General features: G+C 36.3%; 1 protein-coding gene across 2 annotated transcripts in view; it reads left to right on the top strand.

Moving 5' to 3' along the window:
• Positions 1-22238, top strand: part of Cals (calsyntenin 1) — a 485573-nt gene that overhangs the window by 301042 nt on the left and 162293 nt on the right. For both annotated transcript variants that reach the window (XM_090387185.1, XM_090387184.1), the window contains exons 2-4: positions 3423-3524; positions 14912-15095; positions 16112-16320. In XM_090387185.1, the coding sequence (XP_090243311.1) occupies positions 3423-3524; positions 14912-15095; positions 16112-16320 (495 nt within the window). The remainder of the gene's footprint in view (positions 1-3422; positions 3525-14911; positions 15096-16111; positions 16321-22238) is intronic.

The following is a 22238-nucleotide window of genomic DNA, read 5'->3' as shown; positions in this document are numbered from 1 at the left end:
GTTTTGTGCATTTACCTATTTTTTAATATTCAAATTCTGTTTATCCAGAATTCCCTTTTGCCTTTCATATCAGTACAGTGTGCAATCTTGGTTACGATACCAAAGAAAGGTAGCTCACTAATTCAGTTATGACGAATTTCTCTTTCATTTTGTCATGTTACTTGTAACGTTGTTTGATTTTTACATGTTACATTTAAATCAGATCTGTTCCAAGTTAATTGGTTTCTTTGTAATTTAATTTAAAAAATGCATTTCTCCGGTAATAATTCCGTTTTGATTTGCAAATGCTTCTATTAATTGTAGCTGTTTCAGAAATTTTCACTGTCAGTTTTTAGCTTCATTATAAAAGGAATAAGAACATAAAATAAATAAAACTAAAGGAGATTGATCTCGATTCTCTTATTTCGCGTATACACCCTTTTATCCAACTATTGTGAAATCTGTACCTCATTCATTTTGATAAGAATCTCTTTTGTATCTACTTGAGATATACAACTGAGTTTACAACTTATCCTTGTGATGTTGAAGTAATGTTTTTTTTTTTTTTTTTTTTTTTCTCTCTTCAATTGATATGATTGTAGAACTTCCGATTGCTAGTAGCTTGATTACTATTTTTATTTTGTATTTCATTCAAGTTGTAGAAGGCGTGGGTTGGAGGAGATTTGCATGAAACTATCTCTAACCAAAACATTCGTCAGAATTGTGCTATACGAATATTGATTCTGACATACGTACTTCGGAAAGTACGTCAGAATCGATAATTTCAGCTGGTTAAAGCCACGAATGAAATTTAGATAACCATGAATAAATCTTGTTCAATCGACAAATGTTCTGATAAATTTTATTAGAAGACTTCCAAAAATTAAAACAGAAAATTTTGAATATAACTTTAAATATATTAGTAATTAATAAAATATTAATATAATAATATTAAATGTATTATAAATATTGTATTCTCATATTTTATGGAGATGTACTGAAAATTTCGTATAATAGGTACTTTCGAGACATTAATAATTTAACAGTTTTATTTTCCAGAAGGTAAATAATGAAATAAAATATACTATCAGTAATAATCGGAATAGAAAAATAAATACCTCAATTATAATGTAACGTGTGAGGTGGGTCCCTGTTTGAAATATTAGAGGTTATCATGGACGTAATTTTTCCCAGTTATTAGAATTTAAGATATATGTGTGATCGCAAAAGTAATGCTGTATCGACAATACTGAACGATTCGAATCTTTAAAATGTGTATAATTTAAATTTTGCTATAAGTTATAATCTAATTTAATGGGCGTTTGAATGGATTTTGATCGCATCGTTATAAAGAAAATATCTTTATTTACCACTAATATTAATACTACTGTTTCGTTTACCCCGAAGTCCGCAGTGACCATATAGGAGCTTCATTCTTCATCACATATTTTAAACTTGCAATTCTTGCATTATTTCAATACATACTCAAACTTCTGCTGTTCTAACAACTCTATCAGTTAAATTTTGAGAATGACTCTGAGACGTTGCCTGTATTCTCACGTATTCAACATGCAAACTACAAGAAAATTTCGGTGAGTCGCGGAATTTTTGAATGCTCATGATTTTTAATTAAAAATAAAATATACTGTAATTACTATGCAGTAGTAGATAAGTACTTTTAATAGATTATATTTATAGCTTAGATATGGGAGCATTAGCAGTGGCAAATAATGCAAGAAAGCAGTTGTTTTCAAAATGATCTGGGAGTAATTGTTCAGTCGGATATGAAAGTCTGAGCAATGCAGACAAGCTGCCAGGAAGCTCGTGGGTTTTATCAATGATATGCAGAGATAAGGAGGTGATTATTGATTAAACTTTTTTTGTTAATTATGTTTATACTTTGGTGATGAAAAATTGGGAGAAACCAAAACGATGACTTCTTTTATGTATATAAATACAACTTCGTACAGTTTAGGTGGATTGCGTTATAAAAAGGCGCCTCCGTAGCCAGGTGGGAAGGAGCAGCAGTGCGTAGCACACGCTTCTTGATTAGACCGGGGTTCGAGCCCGTCACCACCAAATACGGAGGATGCGGAGAGGTTAAGGAATGACCGCCGCATATCCTGGAGCAATATGGCCTTAGTTGCTAATGCTCCTAAAAACCAAAAAACAACAACAACAACAACAACAGCGTTATAAAAAAAAAAAGTTGGGAAACATTAGCCTAGAGCACACTCAATTTGAATACAGGTACATCATGTCCTTAGTTTCCTTCTCGCTTACATTAAACAACCAACGAAGCGAGGGTACTGTAATTGCGCTTCGAAATTTTACTTACCAATCGGAAAGTCTGCTATAGCCGAGTTCGACAGTGGTTCTGGCCCGCTTGACTGATAATACGGCGGCGTTGTAGTATTCTCTCTGTCTTCCATACTCTTCTGATTCTATGTGGTCGACCCTAAGTATTAACAGAAAATTTATTATATTTATTACTTTTTCATTAATGCAAGATTCTTGAATTTATATTTAAGCGATTTTGTAATCATTTAACTGAATGGATTTAGAAATGAGTAAATTCTTTTTCAAGAAAACATGGGTGAAACATAGTGAGCAAGTAAATTGAAGGCTTTGAAATTTTGCGTTTACAAGTACGAGTATTTTGTTACCTGTTTTTGTTTAGATCAGTGGTGCCCATACTTTTTGATCACGATCCAAAATTTGAAATCACATTGCTTCGCGATCCAAATGGTATCGGTGTAACCACATAAATTGCTTACAAAATAACTTACCACATAACAAATCGCTGTAGATTTGCAGCATAAGTTGAAGCCTTTTTTAATACAGCTTAATTTTTAAATTGTTTGGATGATGAAACAAAATACAACTGTTGAATTAAGGCTTGTTCATAGAAATTATACAAATGGTTTATAAAAATTTATTTAAGAATAAAGAAAGTTGGAACATTTGCGCTGGATTTTTAATGCATGCATTTTAAAGAAACAAGCAGGTTTATGCTATCATTTGAGAAATAATTTGAGCATATCTGCAATAGCAGCACGAATATCAAGAAGGGATAAAAAAAAAAAAAAAAAAAAAAATATATATATATATATATATATATATATACAGTATATATATATATATTTTTTTTTTTTTTTTTTTTTGTTTGTCTCTGAGTAAGGCGTATAACTAAAAGATGCGTACAGAATTCATTAACCATAGTTCTTTTTTTTTTTTAATGACTAAAAATAAGCGACCCATCAAAAAGCTTTTGGCACCCTGATTTTGGAGACCACTTATTTAAATAGTCAGTTGAAAATGTATCATGTTTTTAATTAATTTTTAATTTTATTTTAATTAAATTTTTAATTTTATTTTAATTAAATTTTTAAAAAATTTAATTAATTTTAATTTTTTTTTTTTCCTCCTTTATTTTTTTTCAGCACCGAGGTTAGACAGTGTCAAGTCAGATGTTGGGTACCATGCGATTGCCAGGGAAAATGGGCGCACAGTTGAAGTTTCACCGAGGATTAGAGTTGTGGGTGGTAAGTTTTGTATAATTCCTCTCTCTGCTAGATAATAATAATATTTGGAATAGTTCTTTGTATGAGTCCATATAAATCTAAAATAGAAAGGCCATGAAAAAAAAGAAATAAAAAAACAACACTATTGTTTCTCCGTGTGCGAAAGCCATCAGCGCAAACTGTTCAGTTTAAATTAACAAATAGTTAACTGTGTCCTTCACAATAGGGGAATCCCCCCCTTTATTGGATATTTCATCTGTAACAACTGCATTAATTTATGAACTTGGTGAGTACTCGCCTTTGTACATGCTGAGCAACCTCCTCCCTCAGTGCCTCTTTTTTCCCTTTGATATACATGATTTTTTATCCTTGGAACAGGATAAAAAAATGGCAGAGTGCCGTATCTGTTCACATATGCAACTTATTAAATGTAAACTTTATTTCATTCATTCATCTTTATTACAAAAGAATATTTACATTCGTGATTAGAAACAAAATATAAATTAATTACATTACGACAATTTGTTGTTGGTATAGATATGTCGAGTAAATTTTCTTTTTATTTTAGTGGTAAAATATGTCAATTGTAGAAGTGTTAATTTTTGGTTGAATATTTTGCGAAACACCGGTTGAAAAAAACTCTGCCTCGATATTAACTGCTGCTTTGTGTAGCCTTTTTACACGGCCGTCGTAGCCGAGTGGTCAAGCAAAAGGGTGCATAAGTACACGTGCCTTGAGTGACCGAGGTTCAAGCCCGTGACTGCTAAATACGGTGCTGTTTCTTGCATTCTCTCTCTCTCTCTCTCTCTCTCTCTCTGTCTCTCTACTTTGTAAACTGCTCTGTCCGTGTGGTCGTCCTGGAGTTATAAACAGAAAATATATTTATTTCATAAAAAATAACTTTCTTTTTTTTCCCTTCTGCGCGGAAGCTTGTCCATATCTGGACGCTGCTTAAAAAAGTACACAAATTTTTGCTGTCTGCTTTTCTACCTGTTCCTCCTTTCTTCAGCATTCTCGTATATTCCTGTTAGGGTTTCATATATTCTGTTTATTTTCATTCGTACTTATATGGTAGATTCATTCGAAGAGATGTAATGAAAAGTATTTGGTTTTCAAGATTTATTACTTGAATAATTACTTGCATTTATCATAGGTCTCCATGGCTGACCAGTTACATATTTTGTAACCGGTTCAAATTCTGTAGATGCGGAGAAATTTAGTGTTTTTAAGCATTGATTAATTGGTTAGTTTCAGAGAGCGGTGTAGTTCTCCAAAACAGTATCCGGGCACTCATGTTTTATTAGCCCATTGAACCTTTCCGGATAAACAAGTGACTGAGACCAGTATATAAGACCGGCATATATGAGCTACATAAATTAGTTGTTCACTGCTGACCGGGCTAGCCGGGTGGGTAAAGTGCCCGCATCGGGCTTGGATCAAAGTACTGCAAAAACCTTGGGAGGTGCATTATGGCCACAGAAGCCTATGCGCCAACAACTACAAAAAAAAAAAAAAAAAAAAAATTGTTCCCCTTATGATACGTAGGGCCCAGCTGATTGATTTTCAGACGGGTGTCATTGTTGGATGTCACATTGCTGGTTTGTCGACATCCATCCGAAGTCAGCCGCTGGTAATGTTATGAATTGGACCGTGACGGTACCACCGTCGTCCAACAATGCATAGAAATACCACCGTTGCTCGCTCCATGTTACCAGAGGATAATGGTATTTGGAATGGTAGTTCAACAGTCAAGTAAAGCATCCCTGAAAAACATCAACCTGGAATTTAAGGTGTCAACAGGGGGCTGAGGTCTGTACATACGAAACTCCACAGCGTTGGTTTTCATTGGATGACATCGGAGCATAAACCAAATATCACTAACCGCAATCAGCGGTCTTGCCTTGTATGGTGCAACGGGTGCCTTAATTGCTCCATAGAACGATATGGCGTTCGCTGATGAGATTCGTCACGCCCTGTTCTGATCAGACTGGCGGGTGTGGTGGATGTCTGGAGAACGTCTGCTTTTGGGCTGCATTGTGCCAACAATAGTTAGGAGGAAGCAGAATAATAGCGTGCAGTTGTTTCTCGTGGTATGGCCTTTCGTAGTTGCGCAGGGAACCTTGAACGATGACACCCATCTTAATAATTTGGACAGTTCCATGCTCTCTATGATGTTGCAACTGTATGGTACATACCCATGTTTGTTTCAACAGGATAATGCCCCATGCCATCCCGCCAGCGCCGTTCGAAAATGGTTCATGTACATCAGCGGTTCCCCGGGGGTTCCAGGGGGTTCGCACTAAAAATTCTATAATGGCGCCTGCTTAGATTTATATAGGTATATAATTGAACTACAAAATATAACTAATAATAAACAATAAAGTAAAATCAAATTAAAGAATTGCCAAAGAAAGAAACCACATCTCCCACATTTCCTTATAATAAGTTTACTAACTTACAGTATATCATGTTAAATAAATGTTTTCCATACTAATTTTTTTTTATTCTCAAGGACCATTGTTATGTATAGGTACTTTTTTTTTTTTTTAAGAACCCATAGTACTTAGTACCGTGCATGGGTTGAAGGTTGAAAAAATGAAAGAAGATATTTGTTGATATCGGACTTGAACTTCTGTTGATTGTAATTTTCAGGAAATGCGCATGAAGGAAGGTTGTTCCAGAAAACGGAAATTGAAAGAATTAATGAGGAAGAAGAAAAGTTGGTTCTGTGAGTTTGAAGTTGGACAGTAAATGGATGTTGGCTGGTGGCCGCACTGTTTGGGGTGCTTTGGAAGAGAGAGCAGAATTATAGAAGCCAATTCAGAAGAACAGTGCCCATGGAAGTATCAATAGAAAGGTCTATGTGTGTGAGACTCTGTTAGAGATGAGACATTAATTTACCTAACTGCCCTCTTTTGAATGGAATCTAGAAGCCTGAGAAGAGGGCTTTTGGGGCCACTGCACCAGATGTGGGAACAATATTCCAGGGTATGGCGTATTTGCGATTTGTGCAGAGTGAATAGCTATTTGGAAGAAAAGTAACGCCGAGAGCGAAAGAGAAAACAAAGTTTTTTAGATGCAGAGGAAGCAATATTTATAATGTGCTTGTGCCAAGAGAGATTAGAAGTCAGGGTAATCCCCAAGCTCTTGCCTATTAATCTGAGCGTCATCGAGATAAGCATAGGAGCAGAAGAATTCTTTTTGCGAGATATAAGACAGGACTGAGTTTTAGAAGGATTGAAATCAACTAAGTTGTCTTTGCCCCACTGGAGAATTACCTGACAAGACTATGGATAGGATTTCCGGTCAATGGAAGAAGGTCATTAATATACAAGAGGAAAAGACTGGGGGAAAGAACAACCTTGGGAGACACCAGCTTTAGTAGAGAAGTTAGAAGACAGAGAGCCATCTACTATCACCCTCAGTGAGCGGTCAGAGAGAAAACTGGATAACCAATTACAAAAAACAGTTGGGAAACCATAAGATGAAACCTTTATGCCAAACACGAACGAAAGCCTTGGAGATGTCAAGAGAAACTGTTTGTGTTTCACCGAACTTTTCCATTGAATTTGTCCATAAATGGGTAACATAAGCCAGAATATCACCAGTGGATCGACACTGACTGAATCCATACTAGCGATCGTTGATCAGACGGAAGGTTTCTAGGTAGTTTAAGAGTTGGCGGTTAATTGATTTCTCCATTACTCTATAAAGAGTAGAAGTAATTGCAATGGGACGATAACTGGATGGGAGGGATTTGTCACCCTTTTTAGGAACTGGCTGGATATGAGCAAATTTCCAAGAAGAAGGAAAAACACCTTTGGAATAAGAGAGTGAAAAAGGCGGCAAAGAGCAGGAGTAAGTTCAGGAGCACAGGCTTTCAGAACAAGTGGAGAAATACCATCAGGACCTGGAGCTTTCTTAGCATCGAGATTCGTCAAAATGCTTCTGACATCCTTTGACGAAAGACCACAAGAGACATTGAACGGAGTGTACTGGGAATGGTTTTAGGTGATTTACCAAGATCATTAATACATGAGTTGGAAGAAAAATGGGATGCTAGCAGGTCAGCTTTATCTTTGGCTGAAGTGGCAACAGAAACATCTGGTTTTGACAGAAGTGGGAACAGAGATGGGCAAAAATTGCAGCCAATAGTTTTGGCAAGAGACCAGAATGGCCGGCTACCATTAGGGAAAGAAGCAAGTTTTCTACTCTTAGCCTGTTCGAAATCTAGTTTGGACTGATTAATAATTGCTTTACAAAGTATAAATGATAGTTAATAGTAATTTGTATTATTACGCTATATGTCGCTTATAAAAACGTAGTGCTGGAAATATTTTATAACAAAAATTCAGAAATATACGATTTCAGAGAATATAGGCCTAGTGGTTCGCTTTAAAAATATTATATTGAAAGGGGATCGCGATAAAAAAAAAAAAAAAAAAACATTACGTTTAAAAAAAGTGGTTCGCGATAAAAAAAAAAAAAATATTACGTTTAAAGGGGTTCGTAAGTCAAAAAAAGGTTGGGAATCGCTGATGTACATGAATGTGCGAAAGTCGGAATGGTCAATGCAGAGTCCGTTACTCTTCAACTGGTTACTCTTCTGCAGAAGGAATGGAGGACTGTACCCACTGCAGTCTATCAGTCGTCGATGGAAAGCCAACCCAGGAGGTCGGAGTGTGTCATAGTGGCCAAGGAGGTGTGGAAACTATTGAAGTGAGTGGCGGTGAAGTTAATGTTTGTTTGTTTTTTTCTAATTACACAGAGAGAGAAACTAGCTTTAGAACATGTCTGATTCTAAACCTTGAGGTTCGCTTTTGTGCCCTTGAATTTGAGTAAGAGAAACTGTGTTGTGCGTGCATGCTCCTTGTGTTTAAGGTAAAAATAGAAATCCATTCCTCCTCATGTTTGAGGCAAAAATAGAAATGGTATGAAAAGCGACATCCACAATTTTTTTTTCTTTTACAAAGCTATGTTTATTCTACAGTACTCTTACTTGCTTCTCTAATTCCTTTTCTTTGAATTGTCTGTTATAAGAATTAATTTTAGACCCGTCTCCATTTAATTCGTTATATTTCTTTGTGAGAACGTTAGTTCGTCTTTTTCCAGTTCTGCTCATTTTCGTTTATATCTATTCTTTTTTTTCGATACATCATCAGAGTTTCATCTATAAAAAACAGGATGGAATGAATTTGAATAGGAGAAACTGCATTGTACATTCATATCCCTTCCAGGTGTTTTAAGATTTAATAAAACTATAAATAAGAAAAATATACATACAATGATAACCCAGTTTAATATAATATAATAAGTAGCAGTATTATATATAATAAAATATAATAAATATATTATATATAATATATAATAAAATTTTAATATACAGCCACGATCTCGATCCCAAACGTGACTTTGAAATAGTAGACCACTCACGACACTTTCGCCACCGCCTATGGCTAGAGTCACTTAACATATTAAACGATACAAAGGCATACGTCTACACCCCATCCTAGAGACAACCATTTTAATGCTGGATAAACACTGGAGTAAAACAGCGCACGTCCGTGCAACAACAATAGAAAATGAATAACGTGCCTCACTCTCAGCTCATTGCACTTATCCGTTGTATTTAAATCAGTGAAAAAGAGACTCGTTAGTCTTGAAAGCTACTGCTACTTATTATATATTTTATTATATTACATTAAACTGGGTTATCATTGTATGTATATTTTTCTTAACCATGGACCCCAGTACACCAGGCCCATTCGTTACAAAACTATAAATGGTATGGAAAGTGATATTCCATAGTTAAAGAAAAGGAAAAAAACAACATTTATTCTTCAACACTGTTATTTGTATTCTAAGTACATATCCTTGAATTTGAGTAGGAGAAACATCTTCCATGCCTATAATGCCACTGACTTTATGATATCCAATGCAAAGGGAACTTTTTTGTAACTAGTATTGCTATAGCAGTCGGCAAACACTGTTGTTGCGTCCATATCTGTCTGACCATCTGTCCCTCCTTCCGTCAAAGCACCATTCTGTTTTTTTGATTTTTTGTTGGGTGAAAAAAAAAGACTTAAAAACGTCCATAAGTGATCTTAGAAAGTACGTGGGAAACATGCTGTCGACTGCAGCACAATTTGCCATGGGGCCAAAACGGTTAACGTTCACAGAATACGGACATGCCGATTTGCGCGATCGCTCTTGTGGTTGCCTCCACGAACATCCATCTTCCGACGTATAATCATGAACATGTACCCATGTTCTTGACAGTACAGCAACACCGCCAGTGTGAAGACGATGTTATGAGCATGATAAATGGCATAAAGGATGTACCGATACAGTGTACAAATATTCGTAAGAATGCTGTAAAATGAATATAGCTTTCTAAAAATAAAAAAATAAAAATTACTTTTTGGACCGACCATCGTAGAACAGATTTTTCAGTCTAGTTTCCAGATGGCAGATCGAAAGGAGGTGGGGAAGAAACCATACGATAATTTCCTAGAAACCAATAACCGATAAGAAAGGTGTATGGATGGGACTTATAAACATGTGTTGTTAGGATGGTGCTCATAATTCTAATGGTGGTCAAAATTAAACCATCCCTGTAGTGTATCCAATACCCATCACCAACACTTGTACCCTAAATTTGCTTTGATGGACTGCGAACATAAACATTATGAAATGTGATTAGGACAGACACTCACGCATGTCAGTCTTATCAGCCTGATTTTCGGCAAGTATACTAATAATAATTTTGGATCTTTTTGGTATCACCTAGTAATCAATAGCACGATATACATAATAGGTGAAATTAAAGCGGGAATAAACACGAGAACGCTTAATGCACCCGCATACCTCTCTTTTTAAATGTTTCATTTTACCATTATTCAAGGCACAAATTAGTTTAACATTAAAAAGGATAGTGAAAGAAACGTCCAGCTCAGAGGAATTTTATCTTTACATGCTATATGAGAATGTGTGTAGGGCTGCCCTTCATTTTTCAAATGAACAGTTAGAAATTTAATTAACTACCTGAAATGTAGTTAAAAAAACAGACTGAAGCAGGGTAGATTGAAATCATGGGCACTCTTTGAATAGATAAAAAAAAAAAAAAAAAAGTACTAAAAATCTTTTTCCTTCTTGCTATTTTTTGTCATAGTAGTTGTGATTCCATCTGACATGCCGGTGGACTTATCGAAATTGCGCAAATTAACAGTGGTAGTGTTTGAGGCTATTCAGCGGGTTATATTGCAGTTAAGGTCGGCAAAAAAACATTGGCATTTATTAGAATATCATGCATAATCCATACGACTCTCTGAACTCGTGATCATAATTTGGTGAAAGATTATATCAGATTTTTTAGAATAAAATTTTATATAAAGATTGGCTTGATCTTTCTTTCACCGATCTTTCTTTTCTTGTTATATGAAATTCTGGGGGCCAGTAGTAGTCATAAGAATTCCGTATACACAAGAAAACAGAAACAGTTCCATTTGTGGAATTTTCTTCTTTTTCACTATCCTACTCCTGAGATAGTCTTTGTGCTTGTTTGTATTTATTTATCGTATTATTTCTCTTTAACATCTATTCTCGGTACTAAAAAGATATTTCATCTCTGTTATCTTGTTTCACCATGTAACATTTGTCTGAACTTGTTAGTAACAATTGAAAGGTATGAAGGAGCAGAATTCATACGTTGTTCCCAGTACTCTGCTCCCACTTACGTGAATTAACTGGAGTGCGAAATGGGAAGGGGTGGGGAAAGTGAAATAGCCGTTTAGTTCAGTATTTCCGTGCATGCTATTACACCATTTCAGGAAATTTGTGAAGTTATACTGTCACGAAAGCACAAATAATATACGAGCTCGCCATTACTTTACTGTATGCAGACAATTTAAAATGCAGTTTTGTCCTCTTTCCGGAAGCAGTAAATGCTTTATCACGAGCAGCATTTATAACGAACTGCAAATGTACAGAAGGAAGTACTTGTAAAACAAAAAGTTCCTAATTCTAGAGTACCCAAGTGTTTTCAATTAATAGCTGTTCTGTATACGCGGCATGCATATTCGTGGCTTTTCGAACACTAAAAAACATTTGTTCTACTACTTTGTGGTTTTTTTATCTAAGTAGCTATGATTGATTTAAACCGGTTAAAGTTGCTTATTTAGAGCGTTGTCCCCGAGATAGGTTGGAGTGGCCTAGAATTCCCCAACACGATATAAATATTTTATTTCCAAAAAAGACCTCAGGCCATCTTAAGAATTTTAATAATAAAAGCATTTTGGACAAACATTGCACATTTAAGACCAATGATGTACAATCTTTTATTATTGGGAGGGGACACATTAACATTTTGTTCTTCATCTGTGGGCTGCAGAATGAAATGGGATTGACTAAGTTCTTAAAATTAATAACTGAATTTTTATTTCTGACATAAGGAAATAATTAAACGAAGCATATATAACGATCAAAAAGTTTGAAAAATAATACCTAGCTAATACAATCATTGGGCTTGTATAACAGGAGCTAAATGAACTCCTGGCAAAATAGGGTTGAAACTAAGCACATTTACTACTACTGGTGCTACTATTGGTTACTCTCGAAACAGTGCTTCGACCAGAATGCTATAATGGTTTCGACATTTGTCGTTCCCTTGGAGAGGTTATTGTCGAAATACCGTTGGAAACTGGAGGAATTCTTGAAGGTCTCTTCAGTAAAGGCTGCAGCAAACCGATCTGAAACGGAGGGAGTGGAGTGCCCTGAGTGAGTTATTTTTAGTTTTTCATCCCTCACAAAATGCAGATCAGCTCGTGAAGAAAGCCAGCTGATGCTACATTTTTGCATTCTTTGGGTACTGAGATTTTTAAGCAGTTTTGCTAAAAAAAAAAAAAACCGAATTTGCTTAAATCTCCGAGGGCAGACTTTTTTTATTGCGCGTTCACCCACTTTACTCAACGGTAAAGAGTAAGCAGCTGCTGACAGCTACAACCGGGACAAAATGAGCTTTAAGGCCTAAAATCCGGGACAATAAAAAACCTTTCTGCCGTAATCACACATCGATCAATAAAATATTTGCAGTTAATTTATCTTAAATTTATAGTATAATGGTATTGAAGGTTTTACATCCAGAGGATTTCATCCATGTCATTAATAATCATCGACTGGACAAGGTAGCATTATAAAACATGCTTTGATGTTGTTTGTTAAAACTATATTCCAGGTTAGGTTAACAAATTTTACAAGAAAAAATAAATAGTTTTGGGTGTAGTTGATCGTAGAATGTATATTACGTCCTTTAGATGAATTATGAATTTGTCTCAAGTATAATCTGAGAACTTGGTGTGGTATGGCCAGTTATAATAATTTTGTATACTAATTCATGAATTCCAAAAATATGCTTCTAATATTTCCATTGTTCCAGAATAGCAAACTTTTTTTTTTTTTTTTTTCTCCAGACAGAAGTCAGATAATTTTTCAATTTCCGAAGTCTGCTCTTGAAATATGTCTTTGGAAAAAAACAATGATAACAGTCCCTAATATCTCTTAAATTCAATCATTTATCTCTTTCAACTTTTTTTTTTTTAAATAAAACATTTAAGAAAAAAACCGATTAATAAATTTCAATCAATTTGAAGTTCCATATTAATAATAATTTTACACATATTTGGCACTTCCTCCGAAACTCGTATACTTTTTAAAAGCGTCCATATTTGAATTTACTGAAGGGTTAAGGCGGCCGTTTTATACATATCAAATATTCCATCTTTAAATAATATTATTTCTTGATTATCACCCTGAATTTGTGATCACTTAAAATTTTGGGAACAAGTTTTTCTTCAAAGCATAATTTAAGCATTTCGATCGTCTGATGCACGTAATTCATGACCTCAATTATGCATTTTCGGAACATTTCAATTTTTAATAATTGCTTATTGAATATGCCAGACACAGTGTTTGTGACATTGAAGTATGCTTCATTTAATAGTGATTAACAAAAAAATTACGATAACTTCAGCGACTTTTTTTCTGCAAAAAATAAAAAAAAAAACCTGCAGTATATACTTCGAAAAAAAAATTAATACTCGATCGATCGCATGCTATAAACGGAACCAGCGAGTGTTTGAATGTGTCAATAACTTGTTATGCGTTACAGCTTCTAAAGAACAAAATTACAGTCCGACGAACTAACAATGTAAGTAGCATCGCATTCTTGAACAAGATCAATAGAGATTTCGAGGCAAATTTTTCCATGGCACAACGCACACTGTTTGTCCTCTATCTACGTGAAATTCCGCCCTGTAATCCAAAGGAAGATGCTGTGCAGTATGGCACAACACTCAAAATCTGCATCACTAAGACCGTTTGTAGATAGAAGAGACGGAATTTTCTTAGAAGTAGCTCTTATTGAACTTACGTACATAAGTGGTGTTTTCATCGCTTAAATGCCCATGCCTTTAGTAAAGTCGTATTTGATAGATCTTATTGGAGATAGAAAATGAATTCCTACACATAGAGATGATAAAACTGCTAGGTAAACCATTACGTTTAAAATATAAGAAAACCAAGACAAATCTCTGGAAACGAGGATGTCTGACCCCTATTGAAGGGCCGTCTTTAATAAAAGTGCCCACTGCACTCATTACATTGTTTTATTTTTATTGTGCCGCCTGACGTCTTACCAATTCTAACAATAAGTATTATAATCATTCAATTGCGTATGTTCTGTTCACGAGCTGGGTTTCAAGTTTTGGGATGAAAACTGCCGATAAATGTTCGGAAACTCAACAAAAATGTCAGTGATATGAATCAAACTCACTTTTTCCAATTGGAAATCTGAAACCACCGTTGCTGTATGCCAAGAAGACTCTTGAGCTATGTTTAAGTAGTTTATGAATGTTTTTTTTTTTTTTTTTTTGAAGATTTATTTGTCGATGTAAAATTCATTATTGCGATTCTGAGCTAAAATAGTGGTTACTGGTAGTGCGTCGCAATTACTTTTAGTACATCCATTTTTAACAACAAAAAAGTAACTAAGTAATTTTTCCGTTAGTGAATTGAAGACAGATTTTGCGCTGGGGGACGTTCTTAGTGGCCTGACTTTTGTTCGATACGGACTTTCTAAGGTTTTATTGCATTTTTGATATTCAGTTTTTAGCTCGAAAGCAATTACGTTCCTTATCAAAGTCATAGCGAAGGTAATACCAACATCTTCTCTATTTTTAAATCGCAGTGCTGTTTCTTCTAAAACAGTCATTTCAATAGGAGATATGGCAATACAATATTTGTTATCGCATTCCCACTATTTGTATATTTGTTTTGTATATTGTAATTGTTTCGTGTGTTTTCCGTTAAACGCAATTTCTGTGTTGAAATAAACTTATCTTTTATCATTTTAGCCGAAGTATGTAGTTTTGTCATTACTAACAAGCACCATGGAGAAGTTCCGTTTATGGTACAGATTACAGACAAGTCCCGGGGAGAAGCAAAGTTAGTTGCCAAAAAAGAACTAAATTGTGAGAAAAGGAAAACATATAAATTTGATATTGCTGCTGCTGGCTGTGATGGACAGATTTCTGAAAAGTAAGCATTTATTTTGTTACTCTCACGGTGATGTGATATTTGGAAAGTATTGATTTTGTGGTAACTGTGCACCTTTTAAATTTTTTTTAAACCATCCTCTTATTTATTTTTTTATTCTTTTTATAATGGACTGGCTCAAGTAAATGATCAGAATTGGATCTTGTTGATTAATATTAGTAAGGCCGAATGATGCAAGAAGGCGAACTTTTTCTGCATCAGCCAAAAATAAATAAATTAATAATAACAATATGTAATGACCACCCGATCATTATGTCAACCACTGGTATCATGCCAAAGACCCTACATAAGAGCATAGCAACATTAGGTCTCCCAGAGAACAGCTACACAGAACTCCAGAAAGTCGCAATCCTGAACAACTAGGATAATCAGAGAGTTTCTTGACCAACAGCAATAACAGCCAGACATATAACAGCCATCTTGTGCGCTTGGTACCAGTACCTGTCACGTAGTGGAACCCCCCCCCCCTCCACCAGGGAGAAATAATAATAATAACTTCAAAAAAATATTCACTGCCTCCAACATGTTGGTAGGAAACTTGTTCCAATTTTCGACAACCCGCTGTCCATAGGTGAACTTCGTGAGATAAATTCATTACAAAACAAAATTAAACAAGAATTATTTTAAATTTTTTAGAATTTGATGTGTAACCGAAACATGGATTCTGTAACATTTCTACGACTACTCTCGATGAATTTTACCCCATTCCTTCTTCCCTTTAAGCTCTCTTTTAGATTTTTTTCTGAAAACAAGGTATCTTACGTAAAAATCAGGCCCTTAAGGAGTATTATTATTCAAAGGTGCCTCTGTGCCATCTCATTCGTTATTTTCTATCGTGTATACTATCGTACTGGTTTTCAGATTTAGTGTTTGCAAAGAATGTTGGAATACAATTAACATAAGTTATATCCGTAATGGTTTAAATGTTTTGTACTAAACTTGTTCTTGTGTGGTAGGAACTCGAATTGATTGAAATTCCTTTTTTGCTCTTTTATTAGTGTTACGGTTCACCTCACAGTGGAAGACATGAACGAATTTGCACCAGAATTCCTACAAGAGTCGTACACTGTAGATGTGGACGAGGATCGTTTGTACGATCAGATAATTCAAGTCGAAGCTGATGACAATGACTGTTCGCCAAAATTCAGCGATATCTGTAAATTCGAGATATTAACACCAAATCAGCCGTTTGTGATTGATGCTGAAGGTAAGTGTTCAATTATTATTTATTATTGGTTGGACTATCTAATCGTACAGTGTGATTATTGAAATCCTAGAAATTTCAGTGAGCCCACCCTCAGAATTCTCGGGGGTGGAAGAACTCCGAAATGGGGGGGGGGCGAGAGAGAGAGAGACAGAGAAAAAAGCATCACATGGGATGAATGCTCATTTTTTTAAAAATTAATTTGTGCAGTTTTAAATGGTTCATTGAGTTCCTAAAGGAGAAAAACTTAAACCTGTTTCCTACTATTAGACACGTTAGCGCACTAAATAACATTGCATTCTTGTTGACGTTGGGTATGCCGTATAAAGACAAAGTGGAGCGGATACTGTTCTCATCCAGGATTGCTTCAAGCAAACTTTGAGGAGACAGTTACCTGCCTAGTTTTGTCTTGATAACGGATCTAAGGTTCCGAAACATTGACAAGAATGCAGTATTATTAAGTATGTTTAATGTGCCTATTTGGTAATAGGTTTAAACTCTGTAAACCCCCTCTCCCTGAATGGAGCATATTTACTGCAGAACTGCATGCATTTGATTAGCTAGCCTTGGATCATATTCAAACCCACCACCAAAATGTATTATATATGCCGATTCTCCCAGTTCATTGCAGGCCTTGGTACAGCAGAGGCTACACTTCCTTTTTTGAATATGAATTTGATATTCGTTTCTGATGGATCTCTAGCCACTTTGGGTTCTTGGAAAATGATTTGGCAGTCACCGCAGTCAAAAACCAGCAGTTGATCTTTTATAATTCTTGCCTGTTTCAACTCTGTACAGACTACAGGCAAGTAATACGAAAGAAATTGGTTTCCCAGTGGCAACTGTCATGGCATGGGCAAGCTGCAAGTTACATGAGATTAAGCTTGTAATGGAACATTGGCAGTCTATTCAGCGCAAATACTTGGCTCCGCATAGGACACAGTCATTTGATGCACTCTTTTCTGCTGAGGGTTGATGATTCTCCTATGTGCGAGCACTGCGACACCATTTTAACTGTCAAAACATATTCTTTACGATGTCCGGACTTTTTACATGCATCCCTTTATATGTTTTAGCGCTTTTAACCGTCTGACTGAGCCTTATGCACTGTCAAGTTTTATCTGATAGACGATATGTCCGAAATTTCTAAATTATTAAACACTATAAACCTGTATATACAATTAAACACTATAAATATATATATTTTTTAATAGTCATTGTATATACTTCTGTTTCTTTCCCTCTTTTTACCTGCTGCTGGCTTTAATATATTTAATTATTGTACTTGGCACATCATAGATGCTCATGTGCCATAAAAACTAAAATCACTCACTCCCACGTACTCTGACTTGTATAGACTATGAAGAAAAGCGATATTGTATCATATAGTGCAGCTGCAGCAAGGTCTCAAGCTCATGACCACTGAAGAAAAGTAAAATAAAACCGAAGGTTGCATACAAACTCATTTTAAAAGATAATCAGTGTATAGTCTTGATCGTTAAAGGACTTAATTTTATTAGTATTTGCCTTCGAGCACCGGCGAACGTCAAGCATGTTCGTTGGTGCTTGATTATTCACATATGGGACCTATCCCCACGCTTGTGTTCATTTTAATTACGGATGACGCGTTTCAGAAGCGAAGTACTTATACATCTTAGGTATTAATGCTAGTAAAAAAATTACAGATCTCTTTCTGATATAACATAAAATCAGTCGGCAAAAGGAACATAATGAAAAATTTGTTCTTAATTGTCTTTCCTTTTTCAGAAAACTAAATTATATTACATTGGGCCCTTCGTCATAGTGCTCATAAAAACTTCCAGGTTAACTCATATGGTGGTTGGCGAGAAGAATAATCACGGTACGTAGATAAAAATAAGATTCAGTTCTGTAAAATTGAAATGTACGATGCACAAGATATTTATGGTTAAGAAGCAAAACCAGCAAATGGTCCTCAGAGAACCAGTTTAGAAAGGACAACAGAACTTTGCCAGAATGAATGTATAGAATGTTATTATTATTATTGGAAACGAAATAGGTCACGTCCTAAGAATAAACTTCTTGCAGTTGGAGCTCTGTATCTGTAATCTGCTGCATATTAGGAGACACAAATCTTTAATCAAGTAGTTCTCCCTCCGTCTTCGTTGGATGTAATATATATATATATATATATATATATATATATATATATATATATATATATATATATATATACAGGGTGTTTCAGTTAAACGTTTCAGAACTTCTAAGAGGGGTAGGGTACATCCTGACAACTCGAAATCATATAGCAATGTGGGGTCGGAAATGCTTTCCTGAAGCGGTGTTGTACACAGAAGCACCATAAAGAAAAGAGACCGTAAGTGAGAAATCGTTTTAATAATACATGAAAAGAAGCAAAAGGTACATGGATTAAAGTAAGTGTTCGAAGTTTCTTCTACGGGCTACAATGCACGCCTCACATCTCCGACGCATGGACATCCGAACATTCTGGAATACTCCAGGCGAATTTCGAATTTCTTGAACAAGAACGCCAAGTTAGTAGGATGGATGATTACACGAACGCAGAGTTAGCCGATATGCATTTGGCGTACGGGGCTGCAAATTGTAGTGGGCCAGCCGCACAGCGTTTGTACGCGGAACGATATCCGACGAGGCGTATTCCCAGTCATAATTTCTTTGCAAGACTGCACCAGAGGTTAGCTGAGAGAGGTTCATTTGAAAGAGCTGACAGGGACAGGGTAAGAACAGCACGGAACAGCAAACGCAGTCGGGGTTTCCCATTGCAGCGTCTGGAGGATTCTTCGAGAACAAGACATGCATCCGTTTCACGTGCAGCGTGTCCAGACACTGCAACCGGAGGATTATGCACCTCGTATTGCTTTCGCACAGTGGTACCTTGGAAAATGTGCTACAAATCCCCTTTTTCCTGCTGAAGTGTTGTTTTCCGATGAGGCATCCTTCACAAGCGAAGGAATTTTCAACACGCATAACGACCATATCTGGGCGGTCGAGAACCCGCATGCAATACGACGTCGTGCAGCACAGATTTGATTTTCGGTCAATGTATGGGCCGGTATTATGGGAGATCACCTCATCGGACCTTACCTGTTACCGTGTCGTCTAACCGGACCTATCTACTTGATCTTTCTGCAGCAAGTATTGCCACAACTTTTGAGAGAGGAACAGATTTCTGCATCGACGCAACAGACAATGTGGTTCCAACACGATGGGGCCCCTGCCCATTATAGCGGAGATGTTCGTAACTACCTGGATGTCACATTTGGTCAACAGTGGATCGGACGTGGTGGTCCCGTGCGTTGGCCTGCTCGGTCACCCGACCTATCATGTCTTGATTTTTATTTCTGGGGTCATATGAAATCGCTAGTTTATGACACCCCTGTTGACAATGCTGAGGAGCTGCTTGCAAGAATCGCAGTAGCTGCCGAAGAAATTCGAAATTCGCCTGGAGTATTCCAGAATGTTCGGATGTCCATGCGTCGGAGATGTGAGGCGTGCATTGTAGCCCGTGGAAGAAACTTCGAACACTTACTTTAATCCATGTACCTTTTGCTTCTTTTCATGTATTATTAAAACGATTTCTCACTTACGGTCTCTTTTCTTTATGGTGCTTCTGTGTACAACACCGCTTCAGGAAAGCATTTCCGACCCCACATTGCTATATGATTTCGAGTTGTCAGGATGTACCCTACCCCTCTTAGAAGTTCTGAAACGTTTAACTGAAACACCCTGTATATATATGTTTGGAATGCTGCCAGCCAACCGACATTATTTCCACTCGTTCGAGTGCCATCCTAAACCTTGATAACCCTCTTATTGCTGAATCCTTGATCCGAACACTAGAAGAAAGATAGCTAGCGCACTGATTTTTTATGTCGTATATATGTTTTACATTATGATTGCTAATCAAATAACACTGTTTCATAAATTGATTACATTTGTTTTTTTTTTTTTTTAACTTTTCGGTAGCGTATCTCAATCTAAAAGTAAGCTTATAAAGAGCTGAATCTGACATGCATTACGACTTGCGGTAAAACCTTTTTTTTTTTTTTTCGATATTTTATTTATATTTCATTTATTGATTTAAATCAGATTAAGGTGTACTTACTCTGGTGTACCTTACTCCAGAAATGGCCTACAAAGCCAGGGGGTTTATTGCTCATACACAAGGAGAGTAACATTTAAGAGATTGTCTCCGTTCAACAGACAGTATTTGATAATGTCATATGAAATATTAAGAATACATAAATAGTCAAACAGTGACTTGACTAATACACAAGGAGAGTGACATTTAAGGAATTATCTCAGTTCAACAGACATGGTAATTAATATTACATAAATGTATATCAAGAATATATAAACAGGCAAATAGCCACATGATTAATTAGGAACCTTTCTTGTGCCCAATGTCGATCTGGTAGTTGTTTGATAGGAAAGAGTGTATACACGATGCACAATCTCGGTCTGGTAGGCCTTTTCTTTGCAGAATCGGTCATAGTCTATGTACAGGGTGAGGAACATTCCTATAGTGTTGAATGGGAACCGGTCTAGAGATTTTATCCTGTTTCTGGGTGGCTGCATTGTAGTTTACCTATATCAACAGGGTCTGCTGGAAGTCGGGTGGAGAAAGACTATCTCAGTAATGCTAGAGATTTCTATCTTTTTGATGATGAGTTTTGAGACGGTGGATATATTAATTTTGATTAATATCAGTTGCCAGGGGACCCAGTCCAGGTTTGCTTGGAAAGCAAAGGTAGCGGTTTAGCCACCTCAGGATCTAGTATTCCACAGACAGGAACCTCTTGAGATTGTCAGCAGGTGCAGAAGCCCATGCAGGGAAGGCATATAGGGCAATGGGGAAACATTTCACCACGTAGCATGTTACGAGGTTAGATCTTCGTATCTCAGTCAGTTCGTTTAACACGTCACAGAGCTCCAAGAGTTTTCTTTCTTGCCTCTGTGAGGTGAGGGGGAAAGGTAAGTTTATCATCCCATATCATACCTAGGAATTTTGTGTTGTTGCACTCTCTGAACAGGATGTCCATTGAGGCCAACACTGATGTCAGTCTTCAGCCTTTTCATAGTGAACGATATTTGGGCGACCTTTTTCGGGTTCAGGGTTAATCCATTGTCGTTTAGGTATGAGGCTAATAATCTTCAAGTTGTTTGGGAAGCATCCTTTGAAATTAATTGTGGATTACGATCATCGCCGGAGGGAGTGAATATCTTTAGATCATCTGCATATGACAGGAATTGTCATGTAGCGCCAGAAATGGGTCGATCATATCAGCAAAAAGAAAAGTAGATAGGACTCCACCCTGAGGAAGTCCTCTGTTCAGGGTGCATGTTAGGACTGATTTGTCTTGCGACACTTGTTTGCCTGTTAGTTAGTAGAGCTGCAATTGTATCAAGAAGGGAGGGGCTCCTGATCAGATGGTAGTCGTGCAGTATTTTTAGTAGGGCTTTTACATACAGCCTGTCAAATGCAGAAGAAATATCCATGAAAGTTACATCTGTTTGATCTCCACTGTTTAGTGTACGTTGTATTCGTCCAAAGGTCTCAAGAAGGGTGGTTGTAGTTGATCTCCACCTTAAGTGTTTAATGGAGGTATGCCGGGCGATGCCTAAAGAAGTGAGTACTAAAATACTTTAAGAGTGCTTTATCAAATTTTAGGGTGTAGCAACTAATTGAGATGGGTCTGTAATCCTTTGCAGTCTTGAAATGTGCCTTTTTAGGTACAGGTTTTGTGTAGTACAGCTTCCACTTAGGGGGACGATGGCGGTTTGCATGGTGTTATATGCTTGGAGGAGAAGATTTATTAGTCTTCACTAATATATGTAATATTAGTTAACTAGTAACGTTTTTGAGAGAGTTGCTGTTTAATGCGGCTGATTCTGTAGTC

This window comes from Mastigoproctus giganteus, chromosome 13 (assembly GCF_048544385.1).
Source record: "Mastigoproctus giganteus isolate SK-2022 chromosome 13, ASM4854438v1, whole genome shotgun sequence".
NCBI classification, from domain to species: domain Eukaryota; kingdom Metazoa; phylum Arthropoda; class Arachnida; order Uropygi; family Thelyphonidae; genus Mastigoproctus; species Mastigoproctus giganteus.
This window is presented reverse-complemented; position numbering and strand designations above follow the sequence as displayed.